This window comes from Amblyomma mixtum, chromosome 5 (genome assembly GCF_055824585.1).
Source record: "Amblyomma mixtum isolate Tamu chromosome 5, ASM5582458v1, whole genome shotgun sequence".
NCBI classification, from domain to species: domain Eukaryota; kingdom Metazoa; phylum Arthropoda; class Arachnida; order Ixodida; family Ixodidae; genus Amblyomma; species Amblyomma mixtum.
The window spans coordinates 80,781,948-80,801,559 of record NC_143016.1 but is presented as its reverse complement, the minus strand read 5'-3'; the positions used below and the strand labels follow the sequence as shown (position 1 = coordinate 80,801,559).

The 19,612-nt window shown below is 50.0% G+C and overlaps 1 protein-coding gene across 1 annotated transcript in view; it reads left to right on the top strand.

The window, feature by feature from the left end:
- LOC149342791 (high affinity cAMP-specific and IBMX-insensitive 3',5'-cyclic phosphodiesterase 8B-like) overlaps positions 1 to 19,612 on the top strand; it is a 44,932-nt gene that overhangs the window by 12,877 nt on the left and 12,443 nt on the right. Inside the window, exons 3-10 of the mRNA XM_089545250.1 lie at positions 1,252 to 1,442; positions 2,448 to 2,507; positions 3,157 to 3,214; positions 4,562 to 4,729; positions 5,480 to 5,712; positions 5,775 to 5,845; positions 7,211 to 7,278; positions 8,657 to 8,830. Of these exons, the coding sequence (XP_089401376.1) occupies positions 1,252 to 1,442; positions 2,448 to 2,507; positions 3,157 to 3,214; positions 4,562 to 4,729; positions 5,480 to 5,712; positions 5,775 to 5,845; positions 7,211 to 7,278; positions 8,657 to 8,830 (1,023 nt within the window). The remainder of the gene's footprint in view (positions 1 to 1,251; positions 1,443 to 2,447; positions 2,508 to 3,156; positions 3,215 to 4,561; positions 4,730 to 5,479; positions 5,713 to 5,774; positions 5,846 to 7,210; positions 7,279 to 8,656; positions 8,831 to 19,612) is intronic.

Sequence of the window (19,612 nt, the reverse complement as noted above, 5' to 3'; positions counted from 1 at the left end):
AGCCGCTGTAAGTGGCAGGTGGCGCTAGCGGTTAGTTGAAACTCCCGCAGGGAGCATATGCTACCTTTGGTAGCATATACAGTAACTCTAGTTGAAACTAGGGTGCAAATCATATCCTCGGGTTTGCCACATGATACCAAGGAGGCCGTAAATGTGCTATCATAACCTCCTTGCATGCTACCGCGCAACGCAGCTCAGCCGCACAGATCGTGCGCACATGGAGAGGCGACAGTTAAAGGCGAACTGTCTGTTGGCTGATTTCCTACCAATGCCGTTGTGAAAACACTCGCTCACAACAGTACAAGCGTTTCGTGTAATTCTGTGCAGTTCACATACGCACCGGTGTAGTAGGGTTCGATTAGCCCGATATAACTTGTCGGGCTGAGCGCTTGCACATCGTACGGACTGTGCCTATACTTTTAGAGGGTTTCACGCAAAGCCGTAGTGGTGGTGGTGGTTATTTTGCTATGATTTACTATGAATTATTCTGGGGAGGGGATACTGGTCCCGATGTATGTTGGCCAGTTAGTGGCATCACTTTCGTGGCGCCCCCAGCTATTGCTCCGTAGAACGTTTCATTCGGTTATGTTGGGTTTAACGTCCTATGCGACTCAGGCTATGAGGGACGCCGTAGTCGAGGGCTCCGGATACTTCCTGGGGTTCTCGTGCACTGACACCGCATAGTACACGGGCCTGTGGTGCTTTGCCTCCATCGAAATGCGACCGCCGCACAATGCGAATCCGCGTCTCCGCGTCGGAAGGATGGTGAGGTGGGGAGGTGGCCGCATGGCGGTGGTGTTGCTTCTGAAGGGTGGAGGCTTCACTCTACAAGGCTACAGGTGGACATCGGCTTATTCGCGTGGTGACACCATGCTTTCGCAGTAAAGAAAGAAACAAAGAAACAAACAAAAGCGGGTAGGAAGGGGTCAACACTCGGGAGCTCACTGTAAGCAATATTTTTGCACGTAGAAGTTCACAAGCGCAAGCCACGTGCGTGTCGTGTCCTGTCGCAAATCGCACGTACGGTGGACCATTGTTTTGGAGCAGCCGTGGTGGAATGCGCGGTTGCTCAGCTGTTAATAGGTTGCACACGCGGAAGTGTCCTTTCACGGTCGACGTGACTACCTGACGGGGAACATAAGCGCATAACGCCACACTGCTCGATGAAACTGCGCAAGCTCACGGTTGCGCTCACTGCTTCGCAGCCGCAGTGAAGTTTACAATAGCTTCCTTCCTTTTTTCCCTCCGCAGGTGATGTTCGTGTTCACCAAAGAGGACGCGCAGTACAGCGCGCTCAAGTGGGCCGCCGAGAAGATGCACTACGAGTGCTCGCTGAGCTCGACCGCCGAGGCGGCCCTCGAGAACTTCCTGGACGCGCGGCCGCACGTGGTCTTCATCGACGCCCGGAGCAAGAATACCGTCGACCCCATCGTCCTGTGCAGGTGACCGCCCAGCTTGCCCCGGCTGGGCTTCGTCCCATCCACAAGTTGCGAACTCTGCGATAACATCGCTTGCGTTGCTGAACACTGCTATGGAAACGAACTTAACAGGACTTGTTACACGCGTGGTAATGTGGATGGTAATGCAAAGGCAAGATAACCGGTGGTCCTTAAGGGTAACGGATTGGATTCAAAGAGAAGGCAAATGTATCAGGGGGCGGGAGAAAGTTAGGTGGGCGGATGAGATTATGATGCGGGAATACGGTGGCCGCAACTGGCGAAGGACAGGGCTAATTGGAGAGACATGGGAGAGGCCTTTGCCCTGCAGTGGGCGTAGTCAGGCTGATGATGATGATGATGATGATGAATGTGGATGGTCAGCGCAGCTGTTTACTTTTTGTGATTTTCCGTTGCTAACGCGTAATGTGTTAATTGCGAAGGTGCCACCACCATTCTCGGCTTGCTGACGTTTCCGCGCTCATGCCTCTCGCTTGCGCGCCGCGTCTCGAGCATGAACTTCTACACGTCGTTGATCGATCCGCTTCCACTGCAAAGGACTTGCATACCACGTCGACACTCCAGGACTGTCTTTCAAGCCAGCGCTCACCCCCGGGTGAAACGCTTGGAATGGTTGCGCGATTTCTGAAAAGCTGCCCAATTGAGAATGTGTAACGCAGAGTAGCAGTAAAAAGACACGAAGTTGGCAATACGTAATTAATTGACAATATCGAACTGGCTGCAAACGACAGAGAACACACAAACCCTTGGTTTTATTTTGACTTCGAGTTTTCAAGAACCTTGGAAGTGCTTATTCAAATTATTTCATAAAGCTGCGCGTTTCAAAAACCACGAAAATTCTTGTACAAATTGTTTGATGCAGCTGGAACTCGGCAATTCACCTCAGTCAAGCAAGAAATGAGTTCAATGAGTGCGCATGAGGCGAAGGCAGGCTGATATTTTAGGTTTCGACTAAGAGCATCCTGAATGGCTTTCTTTTCGCCTTCGCAGGACGCTTGGAGGGTACAAATGGAGCCAGTATTCTTGCATCGTCGCTGTTGTGAAGAAAGGGTGAGTAAGGGAGCGATATGGCAGACTACTTTAGCGGCCATTGCAGTACTTTTTGTTCCACGATTTCGCATGTCTGTTCGGTTGCAGATGTGTACTAAATAAATTTGAGGCGATAAATGACTGCCGGCAAGTTTTCAAAGTTAACTTTTATAGAAGGGCCTCAAATTTAAAATAATTTCGTTGATTTGTTTGCTTCTCCTGCCTCCGTGGAAACTGTTCTTGCATATAATATCAGCCTTGCGATTGCAACTCAATAGTATAACCGTATGATTCAACTGCAAAAATGAAAGGGAAGTCCTGCCCAGCGGCCATAGCTTATTTTGAAGAACATATGTGTGATATAAAAAGTACACTTGACGCAAAAACCATTTTTGGCAGTGTTTATCTGCTTGGCAATGACGTCAGTAAAATATGATGTAATTTTCAGCTCCAGGTGTTGTCCCCAATTAAAATACATGCCTCGCTCACCATACAACTCTCTGCGTTTGATGTGAAACTTTCTCACGCTCGCTCGCCGCGTGTGACTGTCTGCGTTGTGCGTGAAACAGTTTCTTGATTTGTTTCTCCGGTCGTGTGAGTGGTGTGGTGGCGTTTGCGAAGAACATTTCGCGGGTGATTTCTCTCCCTTCTTTTCTTTTTTCCGTTGCAGCCTGGCTGAGCGAGAGGAATCGGCCATCATCCCGCTGCTCAGAGCTGGCTACAACAGGGTAATTCTCGCGTTTGCTGCAACCTACTTTTTGCAGTTTTTTGTATAGCAGCCAACGAATGTCATTCATGTCGCGTTGTACCATAGCAAATGTATTGGGCATATTTTTGCCCCTCTGCATAACGGTTTCAGTGCTTAACTCTAATGACGGAATCATCAAACATAGTGACACCTCAAGTCTTGAAAGAAAAAATAAAAACAACTGACGAATCTTGGGCTATCGTTGACCGGGTGAACATGTATTCAATATACAGGTTGATCTGGTGTGTGGGGAAAAAAAGGGGGGAAAAATTGCCGAATAACCCACATTCCAGTTTTTCTCCCGGGCTGTAATGTTGAAATGACAGATTACAAAATCCCTCATAGCCTGAGTCGCTTCGGGACGTTAAACCCCAATAAACAGATTACAAAAATACTCCAAAGCGGGCCTATATCTAAGACGGCGCGTGCATTTGCCGCACGAACATCACCAAAATCCGCGTACGCTCGTGAATGTATCAATAAACGATGGTGGTGGTGGTGGTGGTGAAAACATTTATTACGAATGAACAGGAGGTATGTTTGGATCAGCCCGTAAGGGACCGATCCTCACAAACACTAGGTGGAGGTCCCTAGTATGGGACCCCAGTGGCGGTTGCCGCCGCCCGGGCGCGCCCGACTAAGGCTTGTTGGGCCTGTAAGTCGTGGCAGCCGAGCAGGGTCGCCTCCCAGTCCTCCCGGGTTGGGTTGGGGATGGGGGGAATAGCGGGGTTGGAGGGGCAGGCGACTATGTACTCAGCGCGAGGGCGGACGTCGACCAAACCGTCGGCTCAATGTACCCCAGCAAGCTCGCCTTGGAACGTCGAGCGATGATCCCCAGGGAACTAACATAGTAGAAAAATATCCGCGATAGCTCGCCGGCCACTGGTAACCACGGAAAGAGGTAACAAGACTGACCTAACTTGCTCAGGCAGCTGTTTCGAGAACAGCTGGGTCGCACGACCATGTGCGCACGGCGGCGCCCGCACTACGATGTGCGCCAGCTGAAACCGTCATGACCAAAGCCACAGTCGTTGTAGTTATCTTCTGCCTCGGTCCCACTGACTGCGCGAAAAGCTTTATACGAATTTCTGTCGAGTTTCTAGTCTCGTAGAAAGCTTGCAACTCATATTCGCCAGCCTATTTCACCACAGCGCGGCTTTAAAGTCCACCGTAGTGGCCCTCGGCGTTTTCCTTAGATCAATAGGATCTCAGTGAGCATGCGCTTGCTGAACTGTGTAACGACCAGTGGCTTTTAAAATCCGAACGTTGTGACGACAAGGGCGCAGTGGTGTTTATGCCGGTTGCTGCGGTCGCCGGATGTATGCAGTGGCTTCTGGAGACGAGCTCCCCCATGGTGTGCCTGAACGAGATGGTCCAGATTGAGCACAACGACCTCATCCATCTGAGCAAGCTGATGGCCTCCGAAGCACTCTTCTCGGCGCTGCACTACGCTCGGGACGGCGTCATCGTCACCGGACCATCACACGAAATACAGGTAATTCCCCTCTGCATTTCCTGGACGGGATCACTGCATGGTCGAGAATGGTCGCGGGAGAAAGGGTGCGGTGAATTGGCCAGCGACTGTTTGCATATTTCTGCAGGAACGTGGAACTTCACTTTTTTAACATTCTTGCCATGTTTGGCATCATCGAGGACAGCAGCTCAGCTCGTTAGTCTGGAAGCTGCCGGAGTATTGGAATGCCTGTATAGGGTTTCCCAGAAGTTAATGTTCTAGTTTGCTTTGCGTCAGATACATGTTATTATAGCGTTCTCATGGATAACAGTTCGCTTTCTGCTCCTGGGCGTGACAGTCCGTGCTTCAAATAGAGGTGGTAATTTTTATGGCTTGTGCACTCTATCGAAAAGGGTAAACGGAGGGGGGAAAAGAGAGTAAGCGGTCCTCTAAAGGGAGTGAGCTAGGAGACAATACTCCCTTTTCACTCCCATAAGGGTGTATTCGTGCTTACAGTGTGCGTGCACTACCTTCCCGCCATCTGCAGAAGTCGCTACACCGGCTGGTCTGATCAGGAAGCTATAGCGAATTGCAACGCCAGGCTTCCTTGATTTTCAACTTAACCAAGAGCGTACTGCGCATATTTCTCTTGTATTTGCGCTCGCGAGAATGCGAGATATTTCAATCGTGACTTGACTTCCGCACTGAGTGCGTGTTCGTCGACCAAGTTCGGGGAATTGCGGGCGCAACCAAACTTTTTTTTATTTTTGCACCCGAACCATGCTCGTCCAGTTCATGAACCGTGCCGCGGAGAAACTGGCCGGCTTCTCGGCGGAGGAGATGCTCGGCGAGAACGCCCAGGAGCTGCACCGCACGGAATTTCTGAAGCCGGACGTTGCGCGCTGCATCAAGACGCAGCTGGAGAACAGCCACGAGTGGGTGGGCACCCTCTTCCACCGGCGCAAGACCGGAGAGTGCGTGCCCGTCTGGAGCAAGGTGGCGCCCGTCGACATGGCTGGCCCAGGGTATGGTGCACGCGTTCCTTGGCTGAACTGCTCGCTTTATTGTGCGGCGTGTGTGCTCGCAGGAAGCTGGACTACGTGGTGTACATCAAAGAGAGCCCCTTCCTCCTGGAAAAGCCCTTCTCTCCCGATGCCGGTGAGCTTGCGTTCTAGACAGGTTTGCTCTGCGGCGAAGCTCTCATGTGTCACTTTTTGTTTCGAAAGCAACATTACGCGATTCGCCGAGCCATTTCGCGGAGCCGACGAAAGGTCAAACTGCGCATGCGCGAGGAGCAGTGACGTCACACGGCGCACAGCTGGCGCGCCGCCGCTGTCGCTGCGCGGGCGACTCAGAGGTGCCACCGCCGGGCTCGCCAGTTGCGCATGCGCAGTAGCGGCGCATAGCTAGCGTGCCGGGGCCGCCGCCGCTGCCGCGCGCTCTCCATCGCCTCTCTCTCTCTCTCTCCTCGTTGCTTTCGCAATCCTCCAGGTTTAACCAGAGCTAAACCACTGCCAATTCTTCTTGAAGTAGCATACGCGTCATCTGAAATGTCTTCCAGTGTTCCTCAGTTGCAGGGGCGGCGTCAAAGACACTGTATAGTAGGCAAAGCAATCGATTTCTTCGATTAAGTGAAGTTTAATGGGGCTCCCTTGTATTCACGCTATTGCTGGCTTATATGACCATTCTGGAAGGGGCAGATGCAGTCTTTCACTCACATGTTTCTGATCCTAGCGGGACTAAAGTTACGAGATTCACCGTATTTGTGCAGGGGAGGTGTCTTTAGACGGGGCAGAGAGCGCAGTAAATTGGCTTGTTCGTGCCCATCTATTCCGACTAAAAAAGTTCAATAAACGCACTCCTTTTCTCACCCCCGTTGTATAGAGAGAGGGGTCAGAGAGCGGGAATCGCCTAATAAAATAAATTACGGTGGTTTGGGGAAGAAAACGTTCATTATACATAAAGGTGGTCGATGGAGATGGAGGAAGACTGGTAGCCAGCCTCTAACACGAGCTTGCTGCTAGTGGGCCTATATTCATGAGCATAAAATCGAGTTCTGAAACGTCTATTAACAACCGAGTGTCTTGGAAAGTAGCGAAAATATTGTAGATGGTTGCCAATCATTTTTGGGTATTTTGCGTAGACTGCTAAATAATTAACACCCGCTACAAGCAGCTAACGAATTATGCGTAGGTAAATTTTCAGTTTTGTTCGCGAAGACAACACACAGGACTCCGACAGTGGCGCTTCGTCCGTGTCCTGCACATTATTCAGATCGTCTGGTTGAATATGGAGCAGTAGTGAAAAATGACTTAGAACCATCTAGCCCAATTTGTTGCCTTATCATTCGTCGGTTAATTTCTCGATTTGTGGCCTTACGTTAATTACTATAGGTCTCTGAAAGCATGAGCGGAACCGCCAACATTTGGACAGCATTCGCACACAGTCCCTGCATATAGAAGCATCGCTGGGGAAAAGGACGACACATCAGGGTGCACTGAAACTCTTCTCTTTTGCTTGCAGTGGTGATGAGCAGAAAACAGGCGTTCACGAAGTACCACGCTATGGCGCTTGAAGCCCCCATCACGAAGGTGAGTCGACGAAGCTTCCGATGACGGCGAAAGAATTGCTCGCGTGCTGTGCACCCTGACATACTGGCAAGATATACTAAAAAGCAAGCTCGGTACTAATGTTCTTAAAGATCCAACAATGGCTGGCTGGTCATCATGTTGGCTCGGGTAAGCGGTGTGTGGCACGATTTATATGTGAAGAAAGCACGTACGCGTGCTTACAAATACGTATACGTGAGCACTCCGTTTTCAAAGGAACGTTCTTTCCTGCCATGTTTCTGCATCAAGGTGCACCATTGGATTGTTAAAAAGCATGTTCACGTGTTGAATTTTAGCACATGCCTTATGACGACCATTTGGAACATAATAGTCGAACCTCGTTATAAAGAAACGGTTTATAACGAAAGAATGGATGTAGTGAAGTTATGACGATTCCTCTTGGAATCTCTGTCAATACGGCCAATAACGAAGCTACGGCTATAACGAAGTAATCGCCGGACCCCTTCAACTTCGTTATAACGAGGTTCAACTTAACGTTATAGCGTTATACCAGGTTCACTTAAGATTTTGTAGAATCAAATATTTGATTCGACAAAATCTTAAGTGCCCTCAAACTTTTCGGACACGTTTTGTAGATCCTCTGAAATGGTGTCCACTTTGATGATGGACAGCTGAGCAACATACAGCCGCTCAGGGCACAGTGGAAGACCTACAATTTGCTCCGAAAGCATTTCCATTTACTGCCCCTTTTCAAATCGTGGCCCTTTTCTATGTCTGTTATGACGCCATATCCCCTGCTGCCACGTCACTGCTGATAGGTGGCAGCTGTCAGCCGGTTGCATTTGTTTGGCCTCACGAATCGCGGGTGGCAATGCAATCGCAGCATCACAGAAAGCAGGTGAGGGGCAATTTTTAGTTGTTGATAGCTACGCGATCGTCTTTGAAAAATAAGGTTGGAGTATCTGTAAGCGTTGGCGAGATATTAAAATTATCAGAATATTTTGAAGTTAACGCACCTGACTCCTCCTCCTTGTTTATACTGTTTAGCACGAGTTCCACCGCATAGCTTGCATACGTCGGCGCGTACACACACACGGAGGGGGGGGGGGGGGGGGGGGAGCAGAGAATCTGTCCGTAAAATCGTGATATTTTTATGCCAAAATATGCATTATAATAAAATACGTTGCTAATTTTCCTTGAATGCTGTTTTTCGACGATGTTATTATTGAGTATTTGGCTACAGTTAACTAAGTTGGGTTACAACCAAACTTGAGTTATAAAAATAATCGTAGTGCACCGCGGTTAGATTTCTCTTTTCTTCCTACCGCGTCCAAGCGCGCACGTTACGAAGACGTAAGCGCGGCTCTTCCTCCCCCGCATGTGCCCTTACCGCGCGCAGGTCGTCAACATGCTGCTCGCGACGCAAGAGAACTGCTCGCAAGCAGTGTCGCAGTCCCTGGACACAGTCCTCGACATCCTACGCTGCACCGAACTCTACAACCCGCAGCTTGGCGCCGGACAGGACAAGGCCGAGGACCAGATGACCTCGGACCTCGTTGCAGGACTCACCGGCGTATGTCCTTTTCCCGTTCCTCTTTCTCACTCTCGTCCGGCTTTTCCTGCGGCGTCTGCGTTGAAAAGGTTCTCCAGGGTTTGCGGCATAGTTTCTCAATATTGCTTATAGTCGGGTACAACTCAAGAATGAAGCGCCAAATACCCCTCAGAGTAACCCCTCAAGCCAATGGCGTTGACCGATTCTCCCTTCCCGTTTGACCGACCCCCTTGGGCCTGTCAGCGTGAAATCGCAGGGGGATTAACCGCGGCGTCATGAAGATAGGTCGACACGGATAGAGGGCCTTCTTTGAGGGGCATCTGCCGCTTATTTCTTGAGTTGTATCCGAATATAGGGGAAAAGTGGCAGTGCGATTCACCATGGAGAAGAGCAGGAATGTCGGGAAGATGCGGTTTCCGATTTACTTGGTTCCACTAGGCCTAAAACGCGGATTCAGACAGTCAAAGTGCCCCCTGAATTTTTATACTAGGGAGGCAAAATACATGAGCAGTTGATTTTCCCATCGAAGCCGAAAAGACCGCTCTTCTGAAATGTTAAAAATTCAGGGGGCACTTTGACTGTCTAAAGTGCGTAGAGGCGAAAGCGTTTTCCGCACCACTTTCAGTGCTTCTGTGGCACTGGTGGCGTCACATGTAATTGTGTACTAATTACTAAGTGATGACAAATCACTAATTAATGATTAATTACTGATTAATGCCTGAATACTAATTAACTGCTAATTAAGCTTAAGCTTCGCCTTTAGGAGTGGAACGCGACAGCGTGTTGTAGCGCTGCCAGGGAGTCCACGGAACGCCACCACCCGTTCAGCGCGATGCCTTGCCGTTTCAACGCAACGGTTTTTGAGGAAAGGAAATAGCGCAGTAAATCTCTGTCATCTCGGTGGACACCTGAACCGCACCGTAGAGGAAGGGAGGAAGTGGGAGTGAAAGAAGATAGGTAAAGAGGAGCCGTAATGAAGAAAATGAAAATTGTATTTGAGGAAAGGAAATTACGCAGTAACTGTCTCACAAAATTCAGGGGGGCACTTTTTTGACCTAAAGTGTGGTCACTGATGCCCCGAAGAGTGGAACGCGACAGCGTCTTGCAACGCTGCCAAGAAGTCTATAGAACGCCATCGCCCATTTGGTGCTACGCCTCGCTCGTCAGTAAATTGGTTTTTGAGGAAAGGAAATGTATCTGTCTCTCATTTGTCGGTGGACACCTAAACCTCGCCGGAAGGGAAGGGAGGAGGATGGCAGTGAGCGAAGACACCGTATTCACTAGACGTGCCTTTGTTGATTCCAAACCATCGAGCTGGCATTGCGGAGTGGATAGCATGCTCGTCTCGCACTCCGAAGACCCGGGTTCGATTCCCGAGCTCGACCAATTTCTTACTAGGTTTTATTTATTTATATGGCCTGACTAGAGAAGTTAATTAGGCTAATTGGGTAATTAAGCAATTAACTAAGCTCAGTCCCACTTACTTGGAGCATCACTATATGGTCCCTTCAATTGGTTGCATGGTTACTAGCCAAAGTACAATTGGCCCCGTTTGAAATTGGCGCACTGTGACGTCACGATCGTTTCGACCAACTGAAAAGCGTGACATTCTCTGTCGACAACTGCTGCTTACAACGATGAGACATTAAAGGCTTTCGCCTTAATAGCCCACGCCTGTATTTCACCTCCAGCCTCTTATGCTTGATTTTTTGTGCTCGCGTTTAAGGTGTTTTGTTCGCATTTCATTTGACGCTGATAGTACATACGGCACGGTCGTGGTCAGCCAGCATGAATCTGGCTTCGTCAGATTAAAATTCACGCAAATTGTACAGCGGCCCTAGTCTCGAGAGCCACTCCGGAGGCTCCGCAGCGGCTTTCTGGATGGCCAGAAACCAGTCCATGCTTTCCCGGAAGTACGTTCCGGCAAGTCTTGCGTCTTTGTCACAGTGGTAGCCTGCCATTCTGGCTCTTATCAGCATTATTAAGTCAAACGGTACCTTATCCTCATTTTCTACACAAAAGTACCGGGGCCATACGGGTCTCGGGGTAATTCTTTGTCGAAAGTTCGCTGCAATACATTCCAAAAATAACCCCCTTCCCAATAGTGTAAAAAAAAAACGTGGTCTATTGTTACGGCTTTCTGCAAATTAAACAGTGAGATCCCAAGGGTAAAAATAATTCATTTCCTCCTAAAAATTTTTTAACCGGTAAAGTTTCGGTGTGCAGCTAAAGGTTTTTGCTCCTGGCGGCACCTGCATTTTTTAAACGCTCTTTGGAGGGGGCTCCGACACTCCAGCTCGATGGTTTGAAATGATCAAAGGCGCGTCTAGTGAATACGGGTGTTGTCTTAGAAGGGTGCTTGAGAGAGATGTACTGTGGTGTCCATTCCTTCCGGGTGTACACCAACATATGAGAGACAGGCGTATTTCCTTTTCTTAAAACCAATTTTCCTTTTATTTTCCTCCCCTTACGGCGCGGTTCGGGTGTCCACCGAGATATGAGAGAGACAGGCGTCGTTTCCTTTCCTTAAAACCAATTTTCGTTTCATTTTCCTCCCCTTACGGCGCCGTTCGGGTGTCCACCGAGATATGAGAGGCAGGCTTCGTTTCCTTCCCTTCGGGCAAGGCGTCGCGCCGAACGGGCGATGGCGTTCTGTGGAACCCTTGGCAACGCTGCAACGCGTCCCATTCTTTAAGCTTAGCGTCCCATTCTTTAAGCTTAAGCGTCCTCCAAATATTTTTAAGGAATAGTTAGGAGCAGTCGTGGCTTCGTCTAGCCAGACCCGGTTTGCGTGAGCAATCTGGAGACACGAGCCCAGTACATTATCCGCAGCCTTTGTGCACGCTACCGGCGTCGACCACAGAGTACGACCTCTGAAGAATAAATGGTTTCAGTCATCGATATATGTTGTCAGCGCAGCTTCACTGCACACAACTTGCTCTGCGCTTGAGCTGCAGGGCATCTCCGGCGGCATCGGTGGCGTCATCTATAGATGTGTATTTGCTTTTTTTTTTCAGTTTAGACACACATTTCTACAAGCGGCTCCTTGTCGCTTTTGAGTGCCTCCTTACTCATGAATAGCTAAGGTCGGTTCCAAAATACGGTAAAGGGTCAGTCTACTGAATTTTATCGACCATATTTTCTTTGCGGCAACCGATAGCTCTTTACTCAAATTACCGTTTCGCCAGCTGTGGTGCCAAGGGGTGCGGTAGAACATTTTAAAATAGAATTTATTAATGTGGAAACACATCTGTATGAGATGGTAGTCTCATCTGGCAACCATCTGGATTTCCGCCGCGCGGCGACAAACATGGCGGCGCCCGTCGAAGCCGGACCTCTCGCTTCGGACTGAATTCTCGTTGTTGCTGCCTTTTTCAGTGCGTTCACTGGCCATAAATGGGGCGCCTGTCTTTCGCTTCGTCTCATCTCGCCTATAAGAAAACATATGAGATAAATTTGCTTTATTTGAATAATTAGAGTGGCGATTCTGCCGCTCCTAGGCTTAAGTGGAGGGTCGGTTTGTTTACAGCAATGGTTCCCGTCCTGACGACCAGATGGCGCCACTATAGGCTGAGTTTATTTTTGCGTCTCTGCTAGCATACGCTGAGTGGGAATGTGCCTGCGTTTTGCATACGTGTAACTATAAATATTCATGTGATTTACAGAAAAAGCGAGCGGTACGCCTTCTACAGTTTACTAGAACAAAACGTGCGTTTCTCTGACATTGGGGCATACAAATGGTACGTAGTATATTCACTTATGCTTCTACAAAAAAAAAAGACTACCACTTTCTTGAACAAAATGAACGTTTGGGGTCGCCACCATGCTTTTTTACGCGACTTTTAACGCCGAAATAAAATATAAATTCCTTGCCTAAACCGGGCGCGGACCCCTCGTTATTGATGTTATAGGGTGCCAACTACCAGAATATGCCATTATTTATACACTCATCTCGGTGAGTAGACTGACCCTTTAAAGCTTCCTTGCATCTGCGCTTTGTGTGTGCGTCTTTGTTCATTTTCTTGTCCCGTCGTTTTAAGGCGAAAGCCTTTAATGGCTCATGCTCGCGGCGTCCGTCCATGCTCGCGGTGTCCGTCCTTGCGCTGGAATCGTGCCAACTGTAGCCTCTCCTCCGCGCAGCGGCGCAACCTCCTCCGTATTTTCCTTTCCTCTAATTCATTTTCTTCACTACAAGCCCTCTTTCTGTTCCTTCTTTCACTCCCACTGCCTCCCTTCCTGTCAGGGGCGGTTCGGGTGTCCACCGCGATGGTTGCTAGGCAACGGCTCTTGCAGCCGGAACAACAACACAAAAGCGTGATTCAGGCGTCCACTGACCCAGGGAGCCAGTTATGAGCGCTTCATTTCCTTCAAATGATCGGAGTGTAAAACGTCAACGCCAATGAACGCCGAACGGACAACGGCGACGCCGTGAAACGGACGTCACAGAGCTCGCTCTAAAACATTGCAATCAAAATAGACCGTAGTCATCAAAGACAATAAAAAATTGGCTGAGGCTTAACTTGGTTAACCCTGGTCAGATGCGAAGCATATTGATGGCTAGGCTTGGTAATACATGGCTTTCCTTGGTTGAATACTTGGTCATTTTAATACAACCACTAGAAGCCTTCGTCGTGGGGGAAGACAATGGCATGGCTACAGCGGAACGCCGACTAACCCCGAGACGCGCGTTGGGTGGGCGCCTGGATTGCCACGGAAGCCGCGTCCGCCTGCCCGGTGGAGCGAGCGTTTCACCTACACCGAGTGTGAACGCGCGTTCGAAATGCGCGGGAATGCCGCTCGAGGACATTCCGGTGTCTGTGCGATGGCATCGTTCTCCCTCTCCCAGCGCGTGACGGCGATCTGTCGTGACGTCATGTGTCACGTGGTATGTCACGTGGTGTGACGTCACTGTACCACGTGGTGTGCACGGCGCGTAACCACGGCGAAGGGCTGTAGTGTACCTCTAGTAATATGCTTCGCATAAAAAATTGGCGGGGGCTTAGCTTTGGTTAAGCCTGGTAGGTTGCGAAAGCGAGCGCAGCGCCTCTAACGGAAGGAATGTGGCGCGCCGCGTCCAAAGAAGGAACGCAGTGCGCCGCGTCTACAGGTCACGCGTGGCTACTGGCCGCCGCTGCGTGACGACTCGACTTCGTTTGACCTTTAGCGGAGTGGGTGACTAACTCGCTCCTTCAGATAGCCCGGCTACAGTGGCCCGGCTGCAGTTACGCCGCGCACCTGTGGCGCCACAACCGCTGTGACGTCATACCAGCTGTAGATTATGGGCGACCAACTCGCTCCTTCAGAGAGCCCTGCTGCAGTTACGGTGTGTTTGCTGCGCTGCGCACCTGTGGCGCTACTGTCGCTGTGACGTCATACCAGCTGTAGATTGTTTTCTTTCTTTCAGTCGCAACAACATCAAAAAAATTCAGGGGACACTTTGACTGTCTAAAGTGCGTAGAGGAGAAAGCGTTTTCCGAACCACTTTCGCTGCTTCGGTGGCACTGGTGGCGTCATATATAATTGAGTACTAATTACTAAGTGATGACAAATCACTAATTAATGGTTTTATTACAGATTAATGCCTGAATACTAATTAACTGCTAATTAATGACGCTTAAGCTTCGCGTTTAGGAGTGGAACGCGAGAGCGTGTTGTAGCGCTACGCTTTTTGAGGAAAGGAAATGGCGCAGTAATTCTCTGTCATCTCGGTGGACACCTGAACCGCACCGTACAGGAAGGGAGGAAGTGGGAGTGAAAGAAGACAAAGAGGGCCCGTAATGAAGGAAATGAAAATTGTATTTGAGGAAAGGAAATTACGCAGTAACTGTCTCACATATCTCGGTGAACACCCGTCAAAATTCAGGGGGGCACTTTTTTTACCTAAAGTGTGGTCACTGATGTGTGGTTAAGATGTTAAGCTTCGCCTCTAAGAGTGGAACGCGACAGCACCTTGCAACGCTGCCAGTGAGTCCATAGAACGCCATTTCCCATTCGGTTATACGCCTCGCTCGTCGGCAAGTTGGTTTTTGAGGAAAGGAAATGTATCTGTCTCTCATATCTCGGTGGACACCTAAACCTCTCCGGAAGGAAAGGGAGGAGGATGGGAGTGAGCGAAGACACCGTATTCACTAGACGCGCCTTGTTCATTCCAAACCATCGAGCTGGCATGGCGGAGTGGATAGCATGCTCGTCTCGCACGCCGAAGACCGGGGTTCGATTCCCGAGCTCGACCAATTTCCTACTCGGTTTTATTTATTTATATGGCATGACTAGAAAAGTTAATTAGGCTATTTGGGTAATTAAGCAATTAACTAAGCTCAGTCCCACTTACTTAGAGCATCACTATACGATCCCTTCAATTGGTTGCATGGTTACTAGGCTAACACTTGTTGTTGGGCTAGTTGGTAATACATACTTCTGAAGGAACCAGCGCACAAAACACAACGGACAAGAAAAAGGTGGAACACGACGGACAGGAGCGCTGAACTTACAACTTTACACGCCTCCCTGACATGGCTGTATATATACGTTGCATCTTTACTTCCGAAATAAAGTTGTAAGTTCAGCGCTCCTGTCCGTCGTGTTCCACCTTTTTCTTGTCCGTTGTGTTTTGTGCGCTGGTTCCTTCAGAAGTACTAGGCTAAGTACAATTGGGCCCGTTTGAAATTCGCGCACTGTGACGTCACGGCCGTTTCGACCAATTGAAAAGCGTGACATTTTCTGTCGACAACTGCTGCTTACAACGATGAGGCATTAAAGGCTTTCGCCTCTAAAAAAAATATTAAAAAAATTACCGAAGACGCTTTGAGTCGTCGCGCAGCCGCGGCCGGTCGCCACGCGTGACCTGTAGACGCGGCGCACTGCGTTCCTTCAGTTAGAGGCGCTGCGCTTTTGCAACCTACCAGGCTGAACCAAAGCTAAGCCCCCGCCAATTTTTTGGCAATTACTATGAACCCGACTTACTGCTTAAGGAAGCATGAGGGGCTGTTAAATTTCGTCCTGAAGCTTGGCACTTAATCGTCAGCTCAAGGACGCTCGAGAACCAGTCCGCGTGTTCTCTCCTGAGGCCGGTGCGTACGGAGACCACGTGTGCATCTGCGCGCTACATATTCCCCTGCAGACCTTCGCGTCGTTGACAGCGAGAATGCCGTTCGTAGAACACGTGCGAAGTGAACGCTTACTCCATTCCGCTGGGCATGCAGAAGAAACAAGGTCAGCATAAAATTTCTGTCAATAAACATTTATTCACTCCATCCACCTGTACAATTTGGCATTCGAACTTCTCCGAGTGACCAAGTGGCAAGAACAAAAAATATCACATCACCCGGTAAATTATGCGCATGACAGGCGAGCGTAAACAAAAATAACCTTGTCGGACGCAAGCATATGCTCATTCTGTGAAGCACTACGCTCCTCTTGACCCATGCTTAGTAATACGACCTGCCAGCAAAGTCCACCGGCGAGTTTGCGCAGGAATATATGCGCCAGTTACTGGAGAACCACACACTGAAACACAAAAGGTGGCAGCGCCAAGGCTCTTAACTGACAATCTGCCAGCACTCCAAAAAGTTCCCGCTGTCGCGGCAGCCGAGTCTTCCATCTCAAGCGTTCACTTTGATTAACAGCTCGGGCTTGTTGACGATTTCGAGGCACACCTCAGACGGGACGGCTTGCTGGACGCCGGGACACAACCAATGGGCTGGTGGCTGGGGCAGAGCGCTTGGCAATGGGGACTCGCAGAACTTTGCCCCAGCGTATTTGCCGTTTACAGAGGGACGTCCCAAAGGCGGCGATGACAAAGTGCTGTCGCTCTGCAAAATGCGGCCACTCATCACGAAAGCAGGCAGGGATGCTACCTTTGGAGTCTTCTTGTGACGGGCTTTGTTTTGCTGGGTAGCCTGGATTCCGCTTCCAGAGAAGCGTCCCAAGCAGCGCGATGACGAAGTGCTGTCGCTCTGCAAACTGCGGCCGCAGATCTTGGAAGCCGGCAGGGACGCTACCTTTGCCGTCTTGCGACGCGCTTCTTTTTGCGGGGTAGCCTGGATTCTGCTTTCACAGGAGCGTCCCAAAGAGGGCGAGGACGAAGTGCTGTCGCTCTGCAAAATGCGGCCACATATCATGGAAGCAGGCAGGGATGCCCCCTTTGAGGTCTTCTTGGGACAGGTTCCCTGGTTAGCCGGGATTTCGCTTCCAGAAGAGCTTCCCAAGGAAGGCGATGACGAAGTGCTGTCGCTCTGCGGAATGGGGCCACATATCATGGAAGCAGGCAGGGATGCTACCTTTGACGTCTTCTTGCGACGAGATTTTTGCCGTGTAGGCTGGATTCCGCTTCTAGAGGAGCACTCCCAGGATCGCGATGACGAAGTGCTGTCGCTCTGCGGAATGCGGCCACAGATCTTGGAGGCAGGCAGGGATCCTACCGCTGGCGTCTTCTTGCGACAGGTTTCCTGGTTAGCCGGGATTTCGCTTCCAGAAGAGCTTTCCAAGGAAGGCGATGACGAAGTGCTGTCGCTCTGCGGAATGCGGCCACATATCACGGAAGCAGGCAGGGATGCTACCTTTGATGTCTTCTTGTGACAGGTTCCCTGGTTAACCGGGATTGCGTTTCCAGAAGAGCTTCCCAAGGAAGGCGATGACAAAGTGCTGTCGCTCTGCGGATTGCGGCCACAGATCTTGGAAGCTGGCAGGGATGCTACCTTTGACGTCTTCTTGCGACGAGATTTTCGCCGGGTAGACTGGATTCCGCTTCCAGAGGGGCGCCCCCAGGAAGGCGATGACGAAGTAGTGCTGTCGCTCTGCGGAATGAGGCCACAGATCTTGGAAGCAGGCAAGGATGCTACCTGTGACGTCTGCTTGTGACAGGTTCCCTGGTTAGCCGAGATTGCGTTTCCAGAAGAGCTTCCCAAGGAACGCGATGACAAAGTGCTGTCGCTCTGCGGATTGCGGCCGCAGATCTTGGAAGCCGGCAGATACTCTTCCTTTGACGTCTTCTTGCGACGGGTTTTGTTTTGCGGACCAGCCTGGATGCGGCTGACATCTGCTGCGCTGCCAGCCGCTGGCCTTTCACGACAACTTGCTGTACGCTTCAGTGCGGTCGGACACGTGGCTTGCCCTACTCTGGCAGGCATGATGAACCCGTTCGAACAAGACGATGGGCGACTTGACTGCAGACACAGAAACTACGATGCAGTCGCCGAACTCCGGGGCGGTATCGAAACGCCGCAATAGGCCGACAAGAGTTATGAACGAAGTCCAGACCTTGAAAGCGGCTCACAGAACATGAATGCACAACGAAGCTGTGGAGATCAGTCGGCAGCGCAAAAAGACTTGGAAGACGATGCCACAGGGTTAAGAGGCGGTGTCATGAGAAGTCAGCGAAAGGTGTGCCACAAACAACGCATAGGCCTTGCAGAAACTCTACAACAGCACGTCTCGTCTGAAGCGTCCAAGTCAGCGTGCGCTCAGAAGTGGTCGGAAAGTAGAGACAGTTCGTTTGTTTAAATAGGGTTCGGAGATCGGTGTCTCCCAGGTTCGACCAATGGTATCCCGCTGGCACATCCGGGCTCAGCGTTCGTCACTGATGCGCGATGGGAGAGGGGACACAAGTACCAAATCCCAGGAAACTGCTGGTCCCGCCGAACAAAGAGAACAAAGAGATCTCGATTCCTGCTAAGGACCCCCTTCTAGCCAGTAGCGTCAGCCGATCCTCTGACGTCTCCTCTTGACCCTGCTAGTGTGGCAGTGCAGGGAGCGGCGCCACAATGGAGAGAGCAGTCTATCCCAGACCATAGAGGGAAGGGGTTATCCCCTTACATCTACCACTCCCTGCTTAGTCACACTAGCAGAGCTATGAAAATCGGCCGACGCCATTGTCTGGGAGGGGGTCCTTTGACCGGGAAAAGACGCTGGGTTCTTAAGTTCCGTCCATCTTTTTTTTTCGCGAATCCATTTTTTTTTCCCGCGAATCTGAATCCCGCAAACTTGTTGTCCATGACTGTATATTGGGACGTGTTAGAGGACGTGTAAACTCTCGCTAAGCGAAAGTAAAGCTCTAGAAGGTTTATCTAGGCGCCAGGACATATTAAACTGATAAAGGCGGCGCTATTGTCATCATGAATAGGAGCGATTGCATAGAGGAAGCCGAAGGCAGTTGCCCGGAAAGGCATTCTACAAACGAGGGAACGACAACCCGATCATAGAAACCCTCGACTGGATTCACAAAGAAGAAAATCGATGAGCGCACAGTCCATTCCCTTTTTCCACTCAATTCGGTCGCCGGAAAGTTCTATTTAGTACCTAAAATCCACAAGAAAGGCAACCCCGGGCCGCCCGATCGATTCCGGCGTACTAACCGCCATTGGAAACCTTTTTCAATACCTGGACAGCATCATAAGCAAAATTGACCACTTAAATTTTCGTCAGATATCAAGGACACCAACCACTTCCTCTCAGGAATTTCAGATCTCCTTATATCTAAAGAATCCTTTCTTGTAACTACACAGACATGCTACGTAATGTCGGAGTTCAGGCAGTACTTCAGGCTTACAACCAGTCATTACAGGAAAAATTGATTGAAAACTGCACACTGTCTTTACTCACTCATTCTAACACTTAGCAATTTCGAATTCGACGACGTTCATTACATTCAAGTTAGCGCCACATCTATGGGAACAAGAGTAGGCCCCAATTGTGCCAATATTTTCGTGGCTATCTTAGAAGAGGACTTACTTGCAGATTTTGATCACAAACCACTTGACTATAAACGTCTCATTCACAATATTTGCTTAATTTGGCCACACGGTG